The 24,059-nt window shown below is 33.2% G+C and overlaps 1 protein-coding gene across 8 annotated transcripts in view; it reads right to left on the bottom strand.

The window, feature by feature from the left end:
* The window catches only part of LOC145252810 (uncharacterized), a 104,749-nt gene that overhangs the window by 12,549 nt on the left and 68,141 nt on the right, over nucleotides 1-24,059 (bottom strand). For 7 of the 8 annotated variants that reach the window (XM_080112772.1, XM_080112769.1, XM_080112776.1 and 4 more), the window contains 4 exons: nucleotides 22,244-22,351; nucleotides 11,424-11,486; nucleotides 5,942-6,014; nucleotides 1,689-1,752 (listed from right to left, as the gene is read on the bottom strand). In XM_080112772.1, the coding sequence (XP_079968898.1) occupies nucleotides 1,689-1,752; nucleotides 5,942-6,014; nucleotides 11,424-11,486; nucleotides 22,244-22,351 (308 nt within the window). The remainder of the gene's footprint in view (nucleotides 1-1,688; nucleotides 1,753-5,941; nucleotides 6,015-11,423; nucleotides 11,487-22,243; nucleotides 22,352-24,059) is intronic. The other variant, XM_080112775.1, reaches the window with a different exon arrangement.

Here is a 24,059-nt window from a genome sequence, read left to right on the forward strand (position 1 = left end):
GAGCGTGACGTAGGTGAATGGATTTGCTCAAAGAAACAAAAAGAATCGATGCTTGAGGGTTGTGCAATGGTAGAAGATAACTGGAAGACGGCCATCCATCATCAAATTGGACATTACGGAGATGAAGCGGACCTTATACTTTGCCAGGTCAGTTGACTCGCAAGTATCCAAAGGAATTGCTAAATCAGTTGTGAAAGCCTGTGAAACTTGTACACAGATACCATGTCCAAATAAAGCACGTTGAGGTTGACCCGCTGTTTGAACCAGAGATGACTAAAAGGGAAATATAAAAAAGGAGACGTTGTTTGGGTTCAAATCCCATGTAGCAGGGGTACAACAAAATACAGGACTGGTCATATTACTGAAGTGATCAGCCCACAGACCATGAAAATTGATGGGGTGCCTTGTCACATTAAAGACCTCCAACGAGCAATACAGGCACAATTATTATTGAGAGATGAAAGCAATTCTGAGGATAGTGAGTGTTTAATCTATCTAAATTCAAATCCATTGGACAGTAATTCTGATGCCAGTAGCTTTTCAACTGATAGAGTGTCTATTGAAACTATTGAAACTAGGAGCGCAAGCAAGAGTACGCGTCGTTCTTCTTCAAAGAAGTACCCAAGAAAGATGATACTACTCCTGTGCCCTGATTGTGATCATGACATCATGGGGGAGTATAGAGAAAATCACGTTGAGGCTGACCGACTGCTTGAACCAGTTGAACCAGGAAGGGAAGTATAAAAAGGAGACGTTTAGGTTCAAATCCCATGTGGCAGGTGCACAACAAAATACGGGTTATATTACTGAAGTGATCAGCCCACAGACCGTTAAAATTGGTGGGGTGCCTTGTCACATTAAAGATCTCTGACCAGTAATACAGGCGCAATTATTATCGAGTAACAAAAGCAATTCTGAGGATAATGAGTGTTTAAGCTATCTAAATTCAAATCAGTTGGATTCTGATGCTGTAGCTTTCCAACTGATAGAGTATCTATTGAAACTAGGAGCGCAAGCGAGAGTATGTGTTGCTCCTCTCCGAAGAAGTACCTGAGAAAGACAATACTACTCCTGTGTTATTTGACAAGAAAAAAAAAAATGGCGACTCGCAGTTGCTTTTGTACTTGATGATCATGCATGATTAACGTAGATGCTCCCCATCTCTATGCAAATGAGATTATACCAGATGCATAAATGGAACCGTGAAAAGAACGAGAGGTTGAGTTGGAAGAAGGCGTGTTACGGAGACGAACACTTGCGATAGACTGTTTAAGTAGAAAAACTATGGGGTGGAAAAGATCAAACATAGCCTATGTTTAACATCAGAACTGATATTTCTAGTTTGAAAGTTAGTCTGTCCTGGGTCAATGAAGGAGAAATCCTTCTAGATTGAGGCAATTAAAATTTTTTTCCAAACCAGAGTGCCCCTTTTTGGGTGGGCTAGATTTTTACCACATAAAAAAAAAAAATGACCTCGAGTCTAAATTTACCCTTGCGGCGGAGGGGGTGGTGGTGTGAGTAATTAGGAACACCTTGAATAAATATTTCAACATATTAAAAACTTGGAGCATAAAACCTTTTACCAAATTGATCGCATCCAACATTAGTCGCGTCACCCCCCCCCCCAAAAAAAATATTAGCTAATATCCTCAAAAACATGGATATCTTATGAATCAGAACAAACAAACCTCAGCATCTGCAGCAGAAAAAAATTCACTCTGAAAGGTTCCTGAAATCTCATTAGGAAACAGCCTGGAAATATAAAATAAAGCATAATGTTTAGGAAGGAAATCAACTAAATATGATGAAAACTTTAAAATTAGAATCTTTGCTTTTATTATATATATATATATATATATATATATATATATATATATATATATATATATATATATATATAGTGTAGTTTAATAATTCTCAAAGTTCTAAAGATCAAGTTTTCTCAGTTGGTCATTTATTACTTTTCAAAAGGTAACCATGACAATATTGTTTCGTATTGCGACTAACAAGTTTGCAAAATTATGTTATTGCTGCATGTTTAGTCACGTACTCATCAGATGTTTACCTTAAAAAACTTACAAAAACACCATTTTGAACAACTTACATGATTCATGTAATCGACACACACTTCCGTTCCTTCTCCCTTGATATTTGGAACTAGGAGAATTATTATACTACACTATATACGCTCTGGAACCTAATAAAAAGGCATTTATTGAGCTTGGACTTTGTTCAGATTTACATAAAAAAATCTTTTTCATTATAAAAAATTTTATTTATGTGAAAGATATTTTAATTATTACGATTGGTATGTACAAACCGACTACGTTTCAAGTAAATGATTGACCTATATATATATATATATATATATATATATATATATATATATATATATATATATATATATATATATATGAAAATTGGTTCTGATCGCCTTAAAAACAGCTCAATATGTGTCAAGCTGAATTTGGCTGAGAACAAAAAGATTTCAGCATAAACAGACATTATTTCTCCTTGTTTATCTGTTTTTTTTTAAAATCCCTGCCTGGTGGCAAAAGCTGCTTGGTAGAACCAGGAGTGGCAGTACTGCCTTGAGCTACCGAAACTGTGTTATCACCCTGGTTGGCAGCTGATGAGGGCAGGGTATCGCACATGCTTTTACATGTATGATAAAATTTTTATATAATATATATATATATATATATATATATATATATATATATATATATATATATGAAGTTAGAGTTATAAGTTCCATGATAGAAGTGTTGATTGAATTTTAAAATAAAATATGCATGAGATACATTTGAAAGCCAAAATCACAACGCAATATTATGAAAAATAACAATATTTATTTATTTAAAATTAATATATTTTGGAGTCAGACTCCATCTTCAAAATTTTGTACATATTTTTTCCCTCTTTCTTGCCATGGTGTTGAGTTGGAGTAGAAAAAGCAATCAGTTGTTCTTCTGCAGTGTTTTCTTTTAAAATGGTGAAAGAAACTTTGGAAATGCTGACATTCCATGGTTTTTTACTTTCGGATATTTTTAACCTAGAATAAATTGTCGCCCTAAAGAAAACAACACTACAGCTTTATTTTAAAACTTTTATTGAAAAAATCAGTTCATGTAACTTGATTATGTAGTAGGGCTGACATCTATTAAATGTAGCTGCCTTCAGCCTCAATCACTGCCTCGATACAAGTCTGGAACTGGTAGAACGCCTTTTCTGCAAGTGCTGTTGGGAGCTTGATGAATACTTGGTGGATGGTGGTGATCTGGCTGTCTTTGGTGTTGTGGGAGGTCAGGTTGGTGATGATCTCGACGTATGACCAAACAAAGTAGTCCAGCAGGTTCAGGTTGGGGAAGGAGGGGGGGGGCAGTAAGAGAAGGGTACAAAGTCGTAACACTCCTTCTGAAGCCAAGCCTGGGTCTCTTTAGAGTTGTGGGCTGGCATCGAGTCCTGCTCTCACACCCAGGGTCTGCAAGTGGCCACCTGATTGCATCAGGGGATCATCATGCTCTTCAGCATCCAGGTACACTTTGGTGTTGACTTTCAGGATCACTTCAAAGATGTGAGGTGGCATGAAGTAGTCATCACTTTAAACCAAAGACCATAATCGTGGCCAGAAACTTTGTTGTTACCACCTTGGGAATGTCCCTGTTTTTCGTGGCAATCCAGCGATGCATTTTGAGGGTGTTGGCAATGGTCCTGTTGTCATAACTTGGATCGGTAGAGAACATGAGTTGTACAGTAGTACAGTGATCTCACTTGTTGAACATTGTGTCACTTTCAGACATGATAGAAGTCTTCTATCACTCTTGGGATTTGTACACAACTGGCCAGCTAGTAGATGGTCTGTAACAACAAAAAAACCCTGGTTTTTATCAAACAAAAATGGGATTATGTCGTCTTTTCTAGGGCGACAATTTTATTGTTCCACGCTGTATATATATTTATTTATATATATACTTCCGGTGAGACAGATATAAACAGAGGCTGAAAAGAGTCCAATGTAGGTGACCAGATATTGGTCCCCTTTATTTGAATTTGAAACCAATGGTACCAATGTTTTTCTGATCTCCACACAAATATGAATAAATATTATTATCTTATTTTGATATTTTCTTTATAATCGAGCACTTTGCAATCACAGACACCATACTTCCCTTCTAACATAAAAACTAAATGAATCTGCTAAAGAACTATGCAATAATAATGACATCACCTTAGGAATGACCGACAAGGATAACAAGTACAGTCTTAAATAAAACAGATTATAAAATGAATAACACCCTCTGCAATACGACAACATTCAAACTTCTTAGCAAATCTTGTTTCTATGTCACTTTTGCTTGGTTCAAACAAAATTCAATACAACAAAAAATTTTTTATGTCACTATTGTGTGTTGTGTTTTCAAATTCAATTTTTTTCATTTTTTTTTGTCCATTCATTTTTCAGATTTCGTCCACAAGAAAATAAGTCCATTTTCACAAACCCTCCTTACAATGACACTCTCGTTACTATCTCTGTCTATCTATCTATCTATCTGGTCGGGCTCCTTGCCCAGACCAATGTGGCTCTCTATCTCCAGATTTCTCTGCCTTCTATCAGCTGCCTCAGATTTTCAGGATCACAGTTCGTGTGATGTGCAATTTGCTTGATGTACATGGATGGTTAGCTTTGAAGTCCTTATTGACCACAGCTTATCAAATTTCGATATTTCTCTTTGTGGAACCCATGTTGCTGCCCAGGTACGTAAACTCAGTGACTTCTTTCAGTGTTGTTTTATCTAGAGCTTTGATCTCCAACTTCATATTGAAAGTCATAAACTTTGTCTTATCTAATTAACATATTAAGACCAATATCATTTGCAAACTTTTTTAGCTCATGGGGTTCTTCAAGGAGACACTCTAGCCTTTTTTCTTTTCATTGTCTATCTTGACTGTGCACTTTGAACCTCTTGTTGCTAATCCACTTTTTCTTGGTTCCAATGGGTGAGGTGGCATATTAGTGAGATTTGATTGTACTTACCAATAAACTCCACTGAACAGCCCCCCCCCCCAAAAAAAAACAAACAAATTAGCCAAATAATCAGGTGAACAATGTCGGAATCAAAACAATAAAACTACAATCATAGGTGACTATAAACCTGGTTATACGGAAAAAAAAAAAACACTATGATTCATCATCTCTTAAATCTCTACACAGCATATTACATAGCAAAACTAAATCAATAACATTAATAAACCATACATACTGAATAAATACGAGTGGGGCAGATTGCTGAAACAATCTTTCACTTGATGATACAAGCATCAAAATTGGCACACAGGTGCTTCAGAACTTCCTCTTTCAGAAAAGCATGTTAGCCAACTTCAAAAACAAAATGGCCACCATTTGTACCAGTACGAAACAGTATTTGCACTAAATATTGTTGAAGTAATGACATTTTGATGATCTGTACATCAAAATACATACAGTAATGAATGAGCTGCCATTTTAAACAATAGTGTCCATATTGAAATTTTCAAGGCATAATTGGCTTAATTATATGAGAATATTTCATTTTATTTTTGGACCATAAAGAAATTGTGTTAATTGGAGTTTCTCTTCAAAAATTGAAATTTGTCAGGTTTGCTTCTGCAGGCATCTTGAAAACTGGCAGCCATCTTGATTTTTTTCGATGGCGAACATTCTTTTCTTAAAATATTCTCTGAACGTCATTTGTGCCAATTTTGGTGCTTGTATCACTAAGTGAAAGATTCTTATGAAATATTGAGATAACCTGCCCCACTATACAGCATAAAATATACAACCAACTTTATACACTCCTCCCACACCCGCATAACTGTTTTCCTAGATGCTGAAAAACTGAAATTATTTTTGTTGATTAAAAATGAAATTCAGAAAAAAAAGTTTAAAGATTTTACCTACCAATGCATATAAATGGAATTTTTCTCCAACATGTACTTGTCTGGTTTTGACAGAATATCATTTATAAATAAACCTTAAAAAAAAAAAAAAAAATTAGAAAAGATTATGAAAAAAAATGTTTTTTGTTGTGAATGGAGGTATTGGCTTCATACTATTTAGTAACCCCCCCCCCGCCCCCAAAGTGTTCAGAATTTTAAAAACAGAGGAAAAAATATAAAAACGAAAAACAGAAAAAAATAAGTTCATCAGTAGAATAAAAGGATAGAAAGCTGTTCTGCAGTGTTCACAAAAGAAAGCTGAAATGGGATTGTTAATCAAGGGGTGGCAGTGAATAGAAACAAAGGACTGCACAATGGAGGTTAATAAGTTCAGAGTTTATGAGCAGTTTTAGAAGTGGCATTGAGTTTTGCAGCAGTTCACAACAACAGTAAGAACCAGTTTGTCAACAGTCTTAGGTTTGCGATGGTTTATGACAGTAAGGGCCAGTTTATGGACAGTTTGGGTTTGCAACAGTTTATGACAGTTAGGGGCCAGTTTACAGACAGTCTTTGGTTTGCAACAGTTTACAACAGTTAGGGCTAATTTACAGCGACGGTTTACAACAGTTTGTGACAGTTTACGACAGTTAGAGGCAGTTTACAGACAGTCTTGGGTTTGCGACAGTTTATGACAGTTAGAGCCAGTTTACAGACAGTCTTATGTTTGCAACAGTTTACAAAAGTTAACAGTCTGACACAGTAGAGGGCAGGTCATGACTCGGAGCAGATCGAAATGAGCTAACAACAATTGGCAAACACAATTTCGACAGATTATGTAGATATGGACGTTAACCCTTAAATGGGTGTTTCACGCACTGGTGCCACACATGTATCCAGAGCCCAAGTGACCTCCGCAGAATGTCCTTTTTGTTTTCCTTTGATATATACATGTGAACCAGTGTGCCTCCTTGGAAGTCGTCAATATGAGAGACGACAACAGAAGAGAGCATGAAGGAGAAGAAACCCAGATGTACAACGTTGTCAGATGCCGGGAGAGGACACGTTGCACATTGGCATATTTCTATTTATAAAAAGTAAAAGGTACTTTGTCTGTGTGTATGTCTGTGAGTTCATTCCATATCGACTCTGAAACAGCTACGCCGATTTTTTGGAAATTTCACACAAATGTATTTTATGTATCTGGGAGTGTTTTTAGATAGTTTTGTATTAGAATGCCTTCAATAAGTATCAAAGATCTATAATAAAAAAAAAACAATTAAAAGAAAGAAACAGTCCGATTTTGACTAATGTTAACATCCTTATATAGCCTAACATCACAAGTGCATTTAAGAAGTTTTATCACCACACAAGCAGAAAGGTCTGACATTTTATGATAAGACATAGGTGCATTCAAAATGAACATTTCTGTTTAGAGCACAATTGAACCATGATACTAGACTTTTGCATTTTAAACTTTAATTCAAGCCATTATATAAAAATAATTTTACAAAATTAACAATAGAGTCCCTTCACTGCAACGTAGACTACAATGTATTGTGAAATAAGTTACTGCGACGAAGCATGTGAAACTTCCTCCCGGTACACTGCGATGGGTCATCGACAAGAGCAGGCAATCCATGAAATTGATTGAAAAATGGCTGATTTCAATGATAATAAAAGTATTGGAAGAGTGAACCATTCGTGGATCCTCATTCAATCTCGGGCAATGTCAGGTCTCCCTACTGGTCATAACTATTAATAGCTTGTACAAGATTATGCCCCATGACGAATATGTATGTGTGAATGACAGAAAGTAGTGAAGAAATCAGGATTACTCACAATAACGTAGAGATTTTATTTACAAAGAGGCAACACACACATAGAATGATACAAATTACATCAATTAGTCTTTAGTCCGATAGTATCTCATGACAAGGGAAGTAACTCTGGCTGAAACAGATAAGGAGTTGCCTCCCTTTGATCCTATTCTATCGTCTTACCATGACAATTTTTTAAAGCTCGTCCAACTTTAACGTTGGACGTTAAATCGAATATGATGATGAATGCCTTTGTTGAAACAATAAAGATAAAAGTTTTTAATTCTTTCTTATTTTGAAATTATTTGCAAATTACATTATTCAAGTCATACAGGTGTTATTTTTCCTGATTACACACGTTAAATGTGCAGATACATTTTCAAACGTAAAATTACACTTGTGGGGAATGATCTCTAGATTTTAGTTTTATAAATAATTTAAAATCAATAAACATTATTTTATCATTACTACCAGCAGCAGAAGTTTTTGTTTTAAATAAAATCAAATTAAAAAGACAATTAAAAGAATCGGTTTTGGCATAAGAAAATCAGCTCCATGTTTTTTCCAAATTGGATATCAATTCCAGTACCCCCAAAAGTTCTGATTTTTCTGATTCCCGATTCTGACTCTGATTAATCGTCCCAAAACTAACATATGGAAACGAGCACTAGGTGCGGTTTTATCAAGTTTTAGGAAGCATGAAAGTTTTAAAATGATGCAGATACAGTCAAACCTAAGGTAAACAAATTCTTATTGAACCGTCCTCTTAAATAATACAATTTGGCCAAATCACCATCATTATTACGAATCATCCTGGTGTTGTCTCAAGACGAGAGCCATTCATTTTAATTGATGCCAGATGTGGATCAGAACGTTGATGATGTAAAGATAGAAGCTTGGTTTTAGATGCATTAAAAGTAACCAGCCACTCCTTTCCCCATTGTACAACGTGATCAAGATCAGAGGAGAGAGAATCAGAGAGAACTTGGTCGTTTACTGTCTTAGATGTGCTACCATAGATGGTAGTGTCGTCAACATAAATGTCTACGAATGATGTAAGGATGTGATTTGGAAGATCATTAATGTAGATCAGGAAAAGAGTTGGGCCCAGGATGGACCCCTGAGGGACTCCAGCATTTATACTGTGAGCTTCTGATTTTTGCCCATCAACTACTACTCTTATGAACCTATCAGAGAGAAATGATTTAATAATTGAGAAAACATTTCCAGCTATACCATAGCTGGAGATCTTGTGAAGTAAACCTTTATGCCATACTCTATCAAAGGCCTTTGATATGTCAAGAGCAATTGCCCTAGAAAGGTTGCCTCTGTCGAGAGATTCTTTTGACATCCATTCTTTTTCTTTCTGTTGGTGGGTGCAATATAGGAATATCTTTTCCTGATTTGGTTAAATGTTTCTTATGGGTAAATTTAGTCCATTTCAACACATAGAGCATATCCCCAATCTTTTGATCTACAATCCTGATTTCTCAAAATGACTTATTTATTCTTAAACATTCGGTAAAGAACCTTTTCTTTTATTTGAGAACGTTCTTTTTTGACATTTATTTTCAAATTCAAATCCAGTTCATTCTACAGAAACACTTTTTCATTTATGATGTTGACAGCCTTCATGGGATTCTCCCCACCCTTGTAAGTATCCAATGTCTTTGTACAAATAATTCTAACTTGAAAGATATCAGTGAAACCAATGCCAACAATAGATTCATGAATACATACAATCCTCATGGTTCAAGGGAGGATAACTCATATTCTCTATTTATATTTTGAGTGACTGGATGTCAATAGAATGTGTGTATGTGTGTGTGCGTGCGTGGTAACTCTTAACAGTCAGAGTGATTTAAAAAAAATAATTTTTTCTTTGATTTTCGACATTTATTTTCTGTTCCAGTTTCTGACGAGTCAGAAACAGCCTGTCGAAAATCGTCTTGATTTTTCTTGTGAACATAGTTTTTGTTGGTGATATTTTTTTTATTTTTGATTAAAAAAAATTTTTTTTATTCAGTTTTCACACCAAACAAGGTACAGTCCCACTTTGAAGTAGGGGGCTACTATCAGGGACATAAGTTACAGGGATATTTTGAAGGGAGATGAGCAGCAAGATGTTTGTTCACATTACCTTTGAACTTCTGCATGTCAGTACAGTTGGGAAAGCAGCAAGGCGGAATGTTATACTAGAGGTCATTTTATATGTTTGCAGAAAATCCTGCCTGGCTTTCTCTGTGAGAATACCCCACCCTTTTTTTATGCTCTTTTAAAAATGTCAGCAAATCGCTCCACTTGACCATTATTTCTTGCATGATATGGCGCAATTATTAAGTGTTCCACTAAAAACGACCAACAAAAGCTTTTGAATTTTTAAATGATGCTCATATGTGTTAGACACAAGAACATCAAAAAAACTCATTGTCATTTACAGGCAATATGAATTGGAATGTGAGCACTCTCTACCATATTAGAAAATTACACAAACTAGAGAGTATCCCATATCTTCACAAAGCCATGATTTGTCCCATGCATGGAGTATTGTTGCCACATCTCGGCTGCCGCATCTACTACTGGTCTCTTACTCTTAAACATCGTCCAAAAAGGAGTCTCAAATCTAATAAGTCTCACACTATCAGCCAAACTCCAACCTCTGTCACATCACTTCAATGTTGCGTGCGTGTGCTTGTTTTACAAGTATTTTAATGGAATGCAGTCCAATGAATTCATAACACTAGTGCACTCTCAGCATACATAATTCTGACTAACCTAGCATGCAACAAAATCCCACCCCTTCACTTTTGATGCCGGAAAGTCTTCAACTCTAATTGTTTCTTCTCTCAAACTGCAAGACTTTGAAATTGTCTCCTTGTTTCTTGCTTTTCTGAATGTACAAAACTGCTAAAGTTTAAATGTAATGTGAACAGACATCTCGTTGCTTAACTCCTTAAAGTCCCCTGTTGACACAATCTCAAATAGTAACCCCTTTACGTTCCAAGTGATAATATGCCTTATTTAGGATGAAAAAGAATAATAAAAGAAAGTGTCTTGAGTTGTTTTTGGCAAAATGTTTAATAACAAATGTTGTTTCGGAATAGAAGTTCAACATGCTGGAGTTGTCAATGTGAGGTAGTTTTTAATTAAAGTCATGTATAAATACTGCTAAGATTAAAAGAGTTTTGTCCTTTGTGAACCAACTATGTGAGGTGTTGCCTCTCCTTGTCTGATTTGTGATGATGTGTGCTTTAATCATTGGATAACAGAGTTATCTGCCCTTTGATTGCTTGTATATAAAAACGTGTGTATGTGTGCTTCTTTCTCTCTCTTTGTGTTTATCACCATGTGAATAAACAGACGTGTCTTTCTACGGCTCTGTAAGTAAAGGCTAAGAAAATGTTAATTTGTTTTCTTTTGTCAACCATTGATATAACTTCCCGTATGAAGTCATTTAAGGAAGAAAGGTACATTTTCTTTATTTACTTCATAATTAACTAACAAAGGTTATTAATTAACCAACATAGCTTATGCGCCCAGAAACAACATATTGACGATTAAAAAAAACAAAACAAAGAAAAGAATTTAAACACGTTTGAACATTGTTTTTGCAAATATCAATTTTATAACTGATCTATCGTTTTACGATGACTATAGTAAACAATAAAAAAAAATGTAATAACTCACCAGTTTTGGGCAATGGTATTTCATTCTTATAGAAAGCGATAATTTTTGAAGTCGTTTGATGTTCTGAAAATAAAAAGTCAAGAATACTTTTTACGTCTTATGAGGATGAATGGTGACATTTTTGCATTCATTTTAATTATTTTTTAAATCATTTTGATGTTTCGGACTACTGCTTTCATCTTGAGTGTTATTTTCAAAACGTTTCAGCTGATGTAACATTTGACCTTCGCTTAGGAATAAATATGTATTTACATTTTTAGCCCCATTAAATTAAAATTAGTTTTGTACCAAGAAGATTTATCCATATATACCTGAAAAAGATAAAAAATTCATGAAAATTCACTAAATATAAGGTCTTTGCAATGTCTCCTGCAGACTTTCCGAATTCGAATAATTCTACATATTGTTTGACTAAAGATTGGGGCATATTGCCAAAAGTAATCTTCAAGTTAAACTTTATCCATATACACCTTAAGAAGATAAACATTCATGAAAATTCACTAAATATGATAATAATAGAAAGTTGAAACCGCAAATATTGAACACTGTATATTAGTGATGGGACGATGGCCATATTTTTTCCAATTCTGATACAATTACTGATTCAGATTCTTGTAAAATTATAAATATAGATATTTTGTACATGTGGGGGGGGGAGCTAAGATTACTGTAAAATTCGATATAATACGCACATATATTTTCACAAACATAAAAATACATTTGTGGATATGATCTATAGATTTTATTTTTACCAGCAATTTTAAATCAATAACAATTTGTTGTTTCATCCTTAGTACAAGCCATGGAAAATTAAGTTTAAACAAACAAAAAAAAAAATGAATAAATAAATCAATCAAAGGAATCGCTTTTGAAATTGGAAAATAGAGACAAATTTTTTCGATATTGATTCCAATGCCCTAAAAAGTTAAGATTTTTTTGATTCACAATTCCAATCTAGATCAATCGTCCCAGCACTAAAATATATATTTATATTTTTAGCCCCATTAAATTAAAATTAGTTTTGTACCAAAGAAGATTTAATGATTTGAATTTGATAAAAAGAAAGTCAATGTTTCTCAATTTTTTTAGATGATGATTTTAATTGTTTGTTCTCATCTTGAATGTTTTTGCACACTGTTTCAACCAATGCAACCTCTGACCTTTTTCAGGTCTGTTTCTCTCTCTCTCTCTCTCTCTCTCTCTCTCTCTCTCTCTCTTTTTAACAGAATGGTCATTACTGGCCAGCCATGGCATTCTTCATGAATTTATTTTTTCTTTCACATAGTGTTGTTATTTCATCGGCAACGCTCGGCTTTATCCGGCTGTTTATTTAAAAAGTGGCGTTTATGCACTTATGTTACTGTGCTATTTTTTAAAATAGTATTTACACGTTAAATTTAAGTTTTACAATATCTTTTTGTTTATTAAATTGTTAGGTGAAAGTACAGATAACCCGGTTGGTTTCTAATGTGTGGAAAATCTAGCTCCTGAAAAAAAAGGGGTACTCTGGATAGTAACAAAAATAAAAATTGCCTCAGTCTCAAAAGATTTCTCCTCTACTGATTGAGGAAAAAATGGTAAAGTGTAGTTCACCCTCTGTTTCTCCCCCCCTTTCTCTCTCTCTTAATATCTCTCTCCATCCATCTCTCCCCCTTTCTCTCTCAATCTATCTACATCATCCTCTCCATCTCTCTTTGAGCCCCTTTCTTTCTCTAACTCCTTATATCTCTCTCTCCCCTTCTCTCTTTTCCTTTGTCTCGCTTCCTCTCTGTTTCTAACCCCCCTCTCTCTGTCTATCGTTCAATCCCTCTATCTCTCTGCATCTCCTTCTCTTTCTCTATTTTCCATTCAATTTCTCTTTTCTATCTCTATCTCTCTATCTCTAATACCTCATCCTATTTTAGTCTTCTAAATTAATTACAGTGAATAAAGCATTGTCAAAACATGGATAAATCCTATTTTAGTCACCTAATTTTTTTACTGTGAGAATAGAAGTTATTTGGAAATTATTGCTACCTTGAACAGCACCAGGGGTAACTGGTAAAACCTAATTAAATTAATTTTGGCAGCCATTTGGTGACAAAATGACATAGCCTTAGTCCTTGCTGCATGCAGAATACCTGCGATCTTGCTACCAAGTAGAAGAACTACTCATTCTACTTTGAAACTACTATTAAACATTCAATTTTTCAAAAATCTCATGTTCCACATCTCCAAAACACCCAATTGCAGAAATTCAAACTTATTGTTTCAGATGAATGCACAATGGCACACAAAAAATCACTTGAGGTTCTTAGTCGATCCTTGCAAGATTTGCGTGACAATGTCAGACCATTTGGGAATGCAGTAATATTGCTTGCTGGAGATTTCAGATAAATGTTACCCGTAATTCCTCAATCAACACCAGCAGATGAAATAAATGCTTGCCTCAAATACTCTACTTTTTGGTGCCATGTGAAGACATTAAACTTAATTCAAAATATGCGTATCCAGTTGCAGACTGCTTGATCTGCACAGAAATTTTTGCATCAATTGTGGAAAATTGGGTACGGAAAAATGCCGGCTGATCCAAGTTAAGGGCAAAATTCTTTGACTTTTAACTTCTGTAATTTTATTACATCAAAAGAAGAGTTGGTAAAAAGGTTTTTGCAGATATTCAAATTAATTATACAAATTCCATTTGGCTGAGTGAATGAGCTATTCTTACAGCTCAATACAAAGACATCCCATGAACTTAACACTATTATTCAACGTAAAATTCCAAGTGAGGTAGTCAAATACAAATCCATCGACACTGTTGTGAAAGCAGATAAAGTGGTTAATTATCCAACAGCTATATTTGCCAGGGATGGCGCCGCATGTACTGCAACTGAAAATTGGCGTACTAATTATCATGTTGTGAAATATAAACCAATCCAAGCTTTGCAATGGAACATGTTACATGTTCAAGAGTCACCAAACCAAAAAAATCTCTATATCATCTATATCTATAAGAAAATGGAACAACAAAAACTGTGTACCCATACGAAATGGGAATTTAAACCTATAAGAAACATGCTTTTTCTCATTTTGGAACTTTTTCCATTGCGCCAATTTGAGCCACAGTAACGCGTGACAGGGTACATCTAGTATATATATATATATATATATATATATATATTGAAGAATATAATATACAATAAAAATCTTGATAATGAAAATATTCAAATTTTCAAAAACTTTTATAAACCTGTAAGTCTGTAAGGGAGGTATACAAAATGTTAAATATTCAACAAGGAGTTAACAAATTTATCGAATTTCCATTACTAACGATTACTTTATTGCCCAATCATCTACTGTACACCCTTTGACCCTTATCCTCGAGTGGCCTCTTGGCCTTGATAAGTGGTGATGCCTAATTCTAAACGCAGATTCCATGAACAAAGTTTCTCTCCTAGAACTTCTCACATGTGGAACACTGTTTCATTGACCTTCTTCCCGGCCAATTATAATATGCTAGCCTTCAAGTCCAATGCAAACAAGTTCTTGTTGAGCCTTCTCCTTAAATAATCAAAATTTTACCCAATCTACACCATTTATGATTACTAAACTAACACCTTACATTCATTAACCCTTATCCTCGAGTGGCCTTTGGCCCTTGATAAGTGGTGGGCCCCAAAATAATAACAACTCTGAGATTTGAGAACATCTTTTTTGACATTTATTTTCAAATTCAAATCCAGTTCATTCTACAGAAACACTTTTTCATTTATGATGTTGACAACCTTCATGTATCACCCTCCCTCCTCCCGTAAGTATCCGATATCTTTTTAGAAATAATTCTAACTCGAAAGATATCTGTGCTTCTGTACTAAAGGAGGATTATCTAAGGGAGATAACTACCATTTACTAAAAAATTAAAGCATTGCTGAAAAAGTTTATGAAAATGAAACACATTAATTAACAAACTTTAACAAAAATGAATACAAATGAAAAATATTAATACACGAATAACTGAACAATTATAATGAGTTAATCAATCGAAAAAGGAAACAAGTTAATTAGCAAACTAAACTAAAAATGAAACAAAGTTAAGTAATAAAATAATTAAACTTATTAATTGACGTACACAAAACCAACTATAAATAAACTGTAACAATGAAACAATATCAAAACTACAAAAAAATATGAATGAACTTGTGTTAATTAATAAAAAAAACATTATATAACATATTGATTCCCAATCGCAAGAATTATGCGAGGGAATATTTCCCCCTTTTCCCTTTTCAGCCAAACAAACTCCATGGGATGAAAGTGGAAAATCTCAGTCTTGGTCCCCAACCATTTCCGGATATGTCTTTTGGCATGAGACCAAAAAACAGAAGGAATCAGTATGTGATATAATTTTTTCTTAATTAATTTTCATAAACTGTTTCGGCAATGCTTCTTCTTTTTAATTAGATAATCCTCCTCTAATACGGAAGCACCAAGACGTCAGTGAAATCAATGCCAACAATAGATTCATGAACAAATACAATCATAATGGTTCAAGGGGGATAACTCATGATCTCTATTTACAATTCAAGTGACAAGATGTCGGTAGAGTATAAGCACGTGTGTGTGTGTGTGTGTTTGCGGACTGCCAGAGGGATTAAAAAAAAAAAGTGTCTCTTGAGCCTTCAGCCTCCCATTTAAAATGTACAGAAGAGATTACTCAAATAGTAACACAGATACCACAATTTTATGCTATCGTTCTTAGTTTCGAACTTTTAATATAAAAATTGATATTAACATTTCAAACGGAAGCAATTTTATTTAATTTGTGCAAATATTTTTATCTTAATTAAATAGTTTTGTAAAAGTCGATTTTTAATTGTTTTTCTGGAGGGATAAAGGGATAATTCCTTAAAATTCACTACATAAAGTCGCTTTTTTAATTTAAAAAAAAAACAAAAAATTGAATTTGGAAAAAATATTAATGTATCTAAATTTTGAAAAAATATTAATATATCTGAATTTTGAAATAAATATTAATGTATCTAAATTTTGAAAAAAATATTAATGTATCTGAATTTTGGGAAAAATATTAATATATCTGAATTTTTAAAAAAATATCAATGTATCTAAATTTTGAAAAATATTAATTTATTTGAATTTTGAAAAAATATTAATATATCTGAATTTTAAAAAAAATATTAGTGTATTTAAATCTTGAAAAATATTAGTTTTTTTGAATTTTGAAAAAATATTAGGATATTTGAATGTTGAAAAATATTAGTGTATTTGAATTTGGAAAAATATTAGGATATTTGAATGTTGAAAAATATTCGTGTATTTGATTTTGGAAAAAATAATAGTATTTAAATTTTGAAAAAATATTAGTGTATTTGATTTTTGAAAAATATTAATGTATTTGAATTTTGAAAAATTATTAGTGTATTTAAATTTTGTAAAAATATTAGTGTATTTGAATTTTCAAAAATATTAGTGTATTTAAATTTAGAAAAATATTAGTGTATTTGAATTTGGAGAAATATTAGTGTATTTGAATTTTGGAAAAATATTAGTGTACTTGAATTTTGTAAAAATATTAGTGTACTTGAATTTTGAAAAATATTCGTGTATTTGAATTTTGAAAAATATTAGTGTATTTGAATTTTGAAAAAATATTTGTGTATTTGAATTTTGAAAAATATTCATGTATTTGAATTTAGAAAAATATTAGTGTATTTGAATTTGGAGAAATATTAGTGTATTTGAATTTTGAAAAAATATTCGTGTATTTGAATTTTGAAAAATATTAGTGTATTTGAATTTGGAGAAATATTAGTGTATTTGAATTTTGAAAAAATATTCGTGTATTTGAATTTTCAAAAATATTAGTGTATTTGAATTTAGAAAAATATTAGTGTTATTTGAATTTGGAGAAATATTAGTGTACTTGAATTTTGAAAAATATTAGTGAATTTGAATTTTGAAAAATATTTGTGTATTTGAATTTTGAAAAATATTAGTGTATTTGAATTTTGAAAAAATATTAGTGTACTTGAATTTTGAAAAATATTAGTGTATTTGAATTTTGAAAAATATTTGTGTATTTGAATTTTGAAAAAATATTAGTACATTTTAAATTTGAAAATATATTAGTGCATTTCAATTTAATAAATATTAGTGCATTTAAATTTTAAAAAATATTAGTGTATTTTAATTTTGAAAAAATATTAATGTATTTCAATTTTGAAAATTATCTAATGTATCCACAAGTATAAAAACAAAACACAGATGCTGATGCTTCACATAACATGTGTCGGTTGTATTATGAGTGTGCATGTCCTCATCAACCTTCTACACACTAAGGCCAACACCTACAGCCTATTGAGGCTGGGTGCGTCTATTGCTGTCAATTCATCTTATCATCTCCCTTAGAAAACTCCTCGCGAACAACTGTCCTCAGCCATATTCAAAATTCAACTGCCCATCTCAAAGGTCAAGCTTTAACTGGCTAATCATCTGACTATCCTCCTCCCCCACATCAAGTGTTGTTCTTATTATTCGATCCTTAATCCGTTGTTCAGTCAGTTTGCTATCACCATTGATCACACCCTAATTTAAACCCTACTCTTGTTTCTCTTTGTCTGCGTTATGAACAAATTCCTATCGATCGTCTATTGATAAATCCTTTTATTACCTACTTACCTTTTCTTTTATCTTTTGATCTTTTGTTCTTTTTCTCCCCCTCAACATTCGATGAACATAGTGTCACAGTTATATTGGCCCAAGGTTTATGAGAATGACACTGAAGATGAGAGCTATAGTTATAATAAGCCAAATCATATAGTTAAATAAATAAGAAACTTGATTCACAGGACTATAAATAAATAAGGAAAGCCACGGTTAAACAGTTTATATATGTGGCTTTAGAAAAGAGTTCACATAACACTGATGATATCATTGACGAACGAACAACACGATTAGAGAAAGCTGATGTTTTAGAGATTAGGATGAGAAATGTTTGCTTTACATTTTCACTGGCGTTGTTACTCTGGTCAACTTAGAGTTGCATCATGCAAGCGAATACAACTAATGTGTTGTTTATTTAAGTTATTTAAGGCAGTATAGTATATATTACACTACTCTCTTAGGTAATATCTTTAAATGAATGATTAATCTAGCAAACAGGGCTTGGAATAAACAAACAAAACCACAAAGTGGAAAGTGAGACCCACACGATATTTTAACCTGTGCCTTCTCCGGAAAGGGCCCACCTAACACGATTCATACCAGACCGCTTGATTCATGAAAGCAGACTTGTAATAGAAGGTCACACCTGCTAATATTCTACATATAAAGCCACCATTCGCTTGTTCATTGAGTATTTCTACCACATACAAGCTGATTCATTAACTACTTGTCTCTCCCCCTTAACAAGGGCACAAAAAAGAGTCTCTAACCTAATAGGTCCCACATGTTCCACCAAGCTTCAGCCTCCTGTCCCATCACCATAATATTGCATCCCAGTACTTTCTTTTAGAAAAATATTGGAATCTCTCTATCATTAATTTCTACAGAATATGCTCAGAAAAACTTACTGCACTTATACACCCTCAACGCAAACATACCAGACAAACCTGAGTAGCAGCAAAATCCCACCCCTTTCACTGTAGAGATGATCATATGGCAGAAAATTTTCTACTTTGATAGTTTTTTCTTTGGACCACTTGCTTTTGGAATACCCTCCCTGTTCCCTATTTCTCTGACTGTACCAATATACAGAAATGTAATGTAAACAACAATCTTGCTGCCCAACTTAAGAGTATATCTGAGAAAATTGACCATATTCTGTCTGCTCATCCTTCGGCTAATATTCACATTTGTGGTGACTTCAATGTCCACAATGTGGAATGGTTGACCCACTCAAACAAGACAGATGATGAGGGGAGGTTCTGTCATGATTTCGCCATTGACCTATGACTTCACTCAGATTGTTCATAAACCCACCCATGTGCCCGATACTACCGGTCAGTATGCAAGCCTTCTAGACCCTTGCCTCACAACTTCCCCTGAGCTATGTTCATGTTCCGCTCTATCTCCTCTGGGATCTTCTGACCACTTGTATCAGTTAAGATAAAAATTGAATGCAATAAGTCTCCAGACGTACCTCTCCACCGTACTGTATATCGATACTCTATGGCTGACTGGGATAGCTTCCATACATTTATATCTGATCTACCTCTGCATTTCATGTTTAAAAAGGATGTGTCCTCTATAATATCAGACCTGACCAAATGGATAATAGTAGGCATAGATCGATTCATACCATCCAAAAATTCCAACAAAAACCTAATAGCCAGCCATAGTTCGCCCCAGAATGTGCTGCTGCCATTGCGCACAGCAATCACTTTTTCCATAGCTACCAACGTAATAGATGTACTGAGACTAAAGCTGCTTTCAAGACTGTCAGCAACCACTGTAAAAGAGTAATAAAAAATGCAAGAGAGCTATATGCTCAGTCCGTTAAATCCAAAATAGCTGAGCAGTGGCTTGGTTCCCACCAGTTTTGGCAAATAGCAAACAGGATCCTGAACAGAAGCGTGCGTTCTATCCCAACCATCATCAATGGATCTGAAGTCATCTCATCAGCATCAGACAAGGTCAAACTATTTGCCAAGAGCTTTGCAGCTAATTCTACCCTATGCGACGAAGGCCATCAACTCCCTGTATTTCCTCCTATAACAGACAACACATTATGCAACATACAAATATCTGTGCGTGAGGTCACTAAGCTAATCAAGAATCTTGATTCCAGTAAAGCAACTGGCTCTCATGGCATTCCAATTATAGTGTTGAAAAAGCTTCAAGCAGAACTTGCCCCCATACTTACAAAACTGTTTAAGCATTGCCTTAAGGAAAAGTGCTTCCCAACACCCTGGAAAACCTCATCAGTATACCCTGTATTTAAGAATTCAGGTGATAAGTCATCTCCCTCTCAGTACAGACCAATAAGTCTTCCGTGTGTCATGAGTAAGTTGCTGGAATCCATATTAAATAAAGAAGTAGTCAACCACCTCAACAGAAACAATCTTCTTAGTGATATGAAATATGGTTTTTGTTCTGCTAGATCTACAGCAGATGTATTACTGGTTATATCTCATAGGATTAGTGAATCTCTCGACAAAGGCTTCCTTTCTAGGGCAATTGCTCTTGACATATCAAAGGTCTTTGATAACGTATGGCATAAAGCTTATTTCACAAGATTTCCAGCTACGGTATAACTGGAAATGTTTTCTCAATTATTAAATCGTTTCTCTCTCATAGGCTCATAAGAGTAGTGGTTGATGGGCAGAAATCAGAGGCCCACACTATTAATGCTGGAGTCCCTTAGGAGTTCATCCTGGGCTCAACTCTTCCTGATATACATCAATGATCTCTCAAAACACAAACTTAAATCATTCGTTGACATCTATGCTGATGGCACGACCATCTATGGTAACACATCAAAGGCCGTAAATGACAAAGTTCTCTCTGATTCTCTCTCCTCTGATCTTGAGCACGTGGTACAGTGGGGGAAAGGTGGCTGGTTACTTTTAATGCATCTAAAACCAAGCTCCTATCTTTACATCATCAATGCTCTGATCCCCATCTGGCATCAATTGAAATGGATGGCTCTTGTCTTGGGGAGGCTCCATGTTTTGACAAGCTTCTGGGTTTGACCTTTATTCCTGATCTGAAATGGAACATGTACATCAAGTCTGTTGCCAAGGTCGCTGTAAAAATGATAGGATCATTCTACCGCTCCAGAAGATATTTCATTGCTGATGCAATTCTCTATCTACATAAAAGCCAAGCACATCCAAGGATGGAGTACTGCTGTCACATCCGGGCAGGAGCTGCTAAAAATACTCTATCCTGCCTTGACAGAGTACAAAATAAACTTTGTGGCTTAGTGGGGGATGCCTTTTCCCTTCTCTTAAACCTCTCTCCCACAGAAGAGACGTTGCGAGCCTGTCTTTGTTTTATTTTTATTTCTATGGAAAGTGCTCGTCTGAGCTCCAATCTATGGTCCTCCCCTCGCCAATATTTCACGAAAAACACCCATCAAGCTGAAACCACTGTCAATAATTTTCCCCACTCTTTATCTGTGCCTAAATCAAAACGTAGATTCCATGAACAAAGTTTCTTTCTTAGAAGTGCACGCCTGTGGAACTCTATTCCGTTTATCTATTTCCCACCTGACTCCAACTTGAATGTCTTCAAGTCCAACATAAACAAATTCCTGATAAACCGCCCCCTTAAGTAAGACACTTATCAAAACTTCATTACTAACGATTACTACGATGTTATCCCATTGATTACTGCACACGCAATAACCCTTATCTCTGAGTGGCTTCTGGGCCTTGATAAGTGGTGGCTATCATGTAAAAAAAACAACAAATTCCCACTTAATCATAGTAACCCCTAGAAAAACTTACTGCACTTATACACCCTCAATGCAAACATATGAGAAAAACCTAACAAGCAGCAAAATCCCACCCCTTTCACTGTAGAGATTCTCAAATGGCAGAAAACTTTCTTCTCTAATAGATTTTTTCTTTGGACCCCTTGCTTTTGGAATACCCTACCTGTCCCCTGTTTCTCTGACTGTACCAATTTACAGAAATTTAAATGTAATGTAATCAACCATCTTGCTGCCCAACTCCCCACTTAGGATATCCCCTATGAATCTGCTACCTAATCACAGTAACCCCTTATGTGATCAGTGGCAATGTCCTTTCATTGGAATGATAAAAAGTGAAAAAATTTAAGATTTAATAAAAAAATTATTAAATCTTAGTTGAACTTACTTCTTTCTTCAGGTTCGGAAGTTGTCTTTTCATAAGAATAGGCATTTTCTGAATAAGAAGAAGTTGGCATTCTCTCAGCGGATCCAGTATACTTATGAGTACTGCTTGCTTTAGAAATAGAATTAAAATTAAAAGAAAATAATAATTATAATTTTCGGTCCAAGAAAGAATATTAATTTTATAAAATATATTTAAAAAACAAAAAAAAAAAAAAAAACAAATAAATAAATTAAAATAAGAAATTTAATTAATTATAAAATATTAGAAAAAACAGACTTTATATAAAATATTAAATTTATTCAATTATTAAAATAAATTAGTTTTTTTTTAAGTATGCATTAAATAAACAACTAAATAAAATAAAATATGAAATTTGATTGATTATGAAAATAAAAAAGTCAAAAAATATTAAATTTTGTTTAATTATCAAAAATAATTACATTTTAGAAATAAGCATCAAATAAACAAATAAATTAATTAAAATAAAAAATTTAAATAATCAAAAAATATATAAAGCAAATAAAAAATTGTTAAATTAAATTGTTAAAATAAATGATTTATTTTTAAGAAAGTATGTATTAAATAAACAAATTAATAAATTAAAATATGAAATTTAATTAGAAACTAAACAATTCAAATAAAATATTAAATATTTTATTATTAAAATAAATATTTTTTTTTTGTATATGCATAAATAAATAAATAAATGAAAAGAAGAAATTCAAATAACCATACAAATTAGAAACAACAGAATTTATAACAACGTTATGAAGAAAAACAAAACTTAATCGGACTGACATCTCCTTGATAAAATTCAGACTTTAACAACGGAAAAAAAAACAAGTAAATAAAAATGATTTTATCATTTCACAACATTTTCAGGTTTTCAAATTTTCTCATTTAAACAAGATTTAAATACAATATTTAATTTTATTAAATTGTTTAAATAAAGCTTAGGTACTTGTACAATTTAGTCAAGACATTAAAAAATGAAAATATCAAAAAAAGTTTAAATTGTATGTATCCGTTATAGAACGAAGTTCTCCGGAAAAAAAAAAATTCACTTAATTTAATCAAATAGTTTTTTTTTACAGCGGAAAAACACGTTTTTATGAGAGTGCGTTGAAGGCGGCCATATTGGATTTTAAAAAAAATTGTTTGAATTTTAGCAATGCCAAAGGGAGATAAATCCAAATGAATAAATTAAAATATGACACCCCTTCCCCATCTCTAAATACTAGCTTTTCTTCCTAAAAATTGAACATTTTGCTCGATATCATAACAAATTATTTTTTCGCTGTAAAACAAAAAAACTACTTGATGAAAGTAAGTGAAATTTTTTTTCAGAGAACTTCGTCCCATAACGCATACATACAATTTAAACTTTTTTCGATATTTTCATTTTTTAATGTCTTGACTAAACTGTACAAGTACCAAAGTTTTTTTTTTAGTATGCATTAAATAAACAAATAAATAAATTAAACATTAATCATAAAATAATAAGAAACAACAAAATTCAAATGAAGTATTAAATTTTATTAAATTTTATTAAAATTTTATTAAAATTTTATTAAATTTTATTAAAATTTTAAAAAGAAATAAAAAAGAAATTGTTATTAAATTTTTAAAAGAAAATAACAAAAAATCTTTTTGTTATTTCATAAGTTTATATTGGGATTCTAACCTTTTTTTTTACTACTAAAACATATCTCATTCTTTCACTTGATGTTTGAGGATTCCTCATTTGTACTCGAATCGAAAGTACAACATTAAAACTTATGAGTATTGTTTGCTTTAGTACCAAAGTTTAAATCAA

The sequence above is a fragment of the Euprymna scolopes genome, chromosome 29 (genome assembly GCF_053919585.1).
Source record: "Euprymna scolopes isolate OS-2025 chromosome 29, ASM5391958v1, whole genome shotgun sequence".
Taxonomy (NCBI): Eukaryota; Metazoa; Mollusca; class Cephalopoda; order Sepiida; family Sepiolidae; genus Euprymna; species Euprymna scolopes.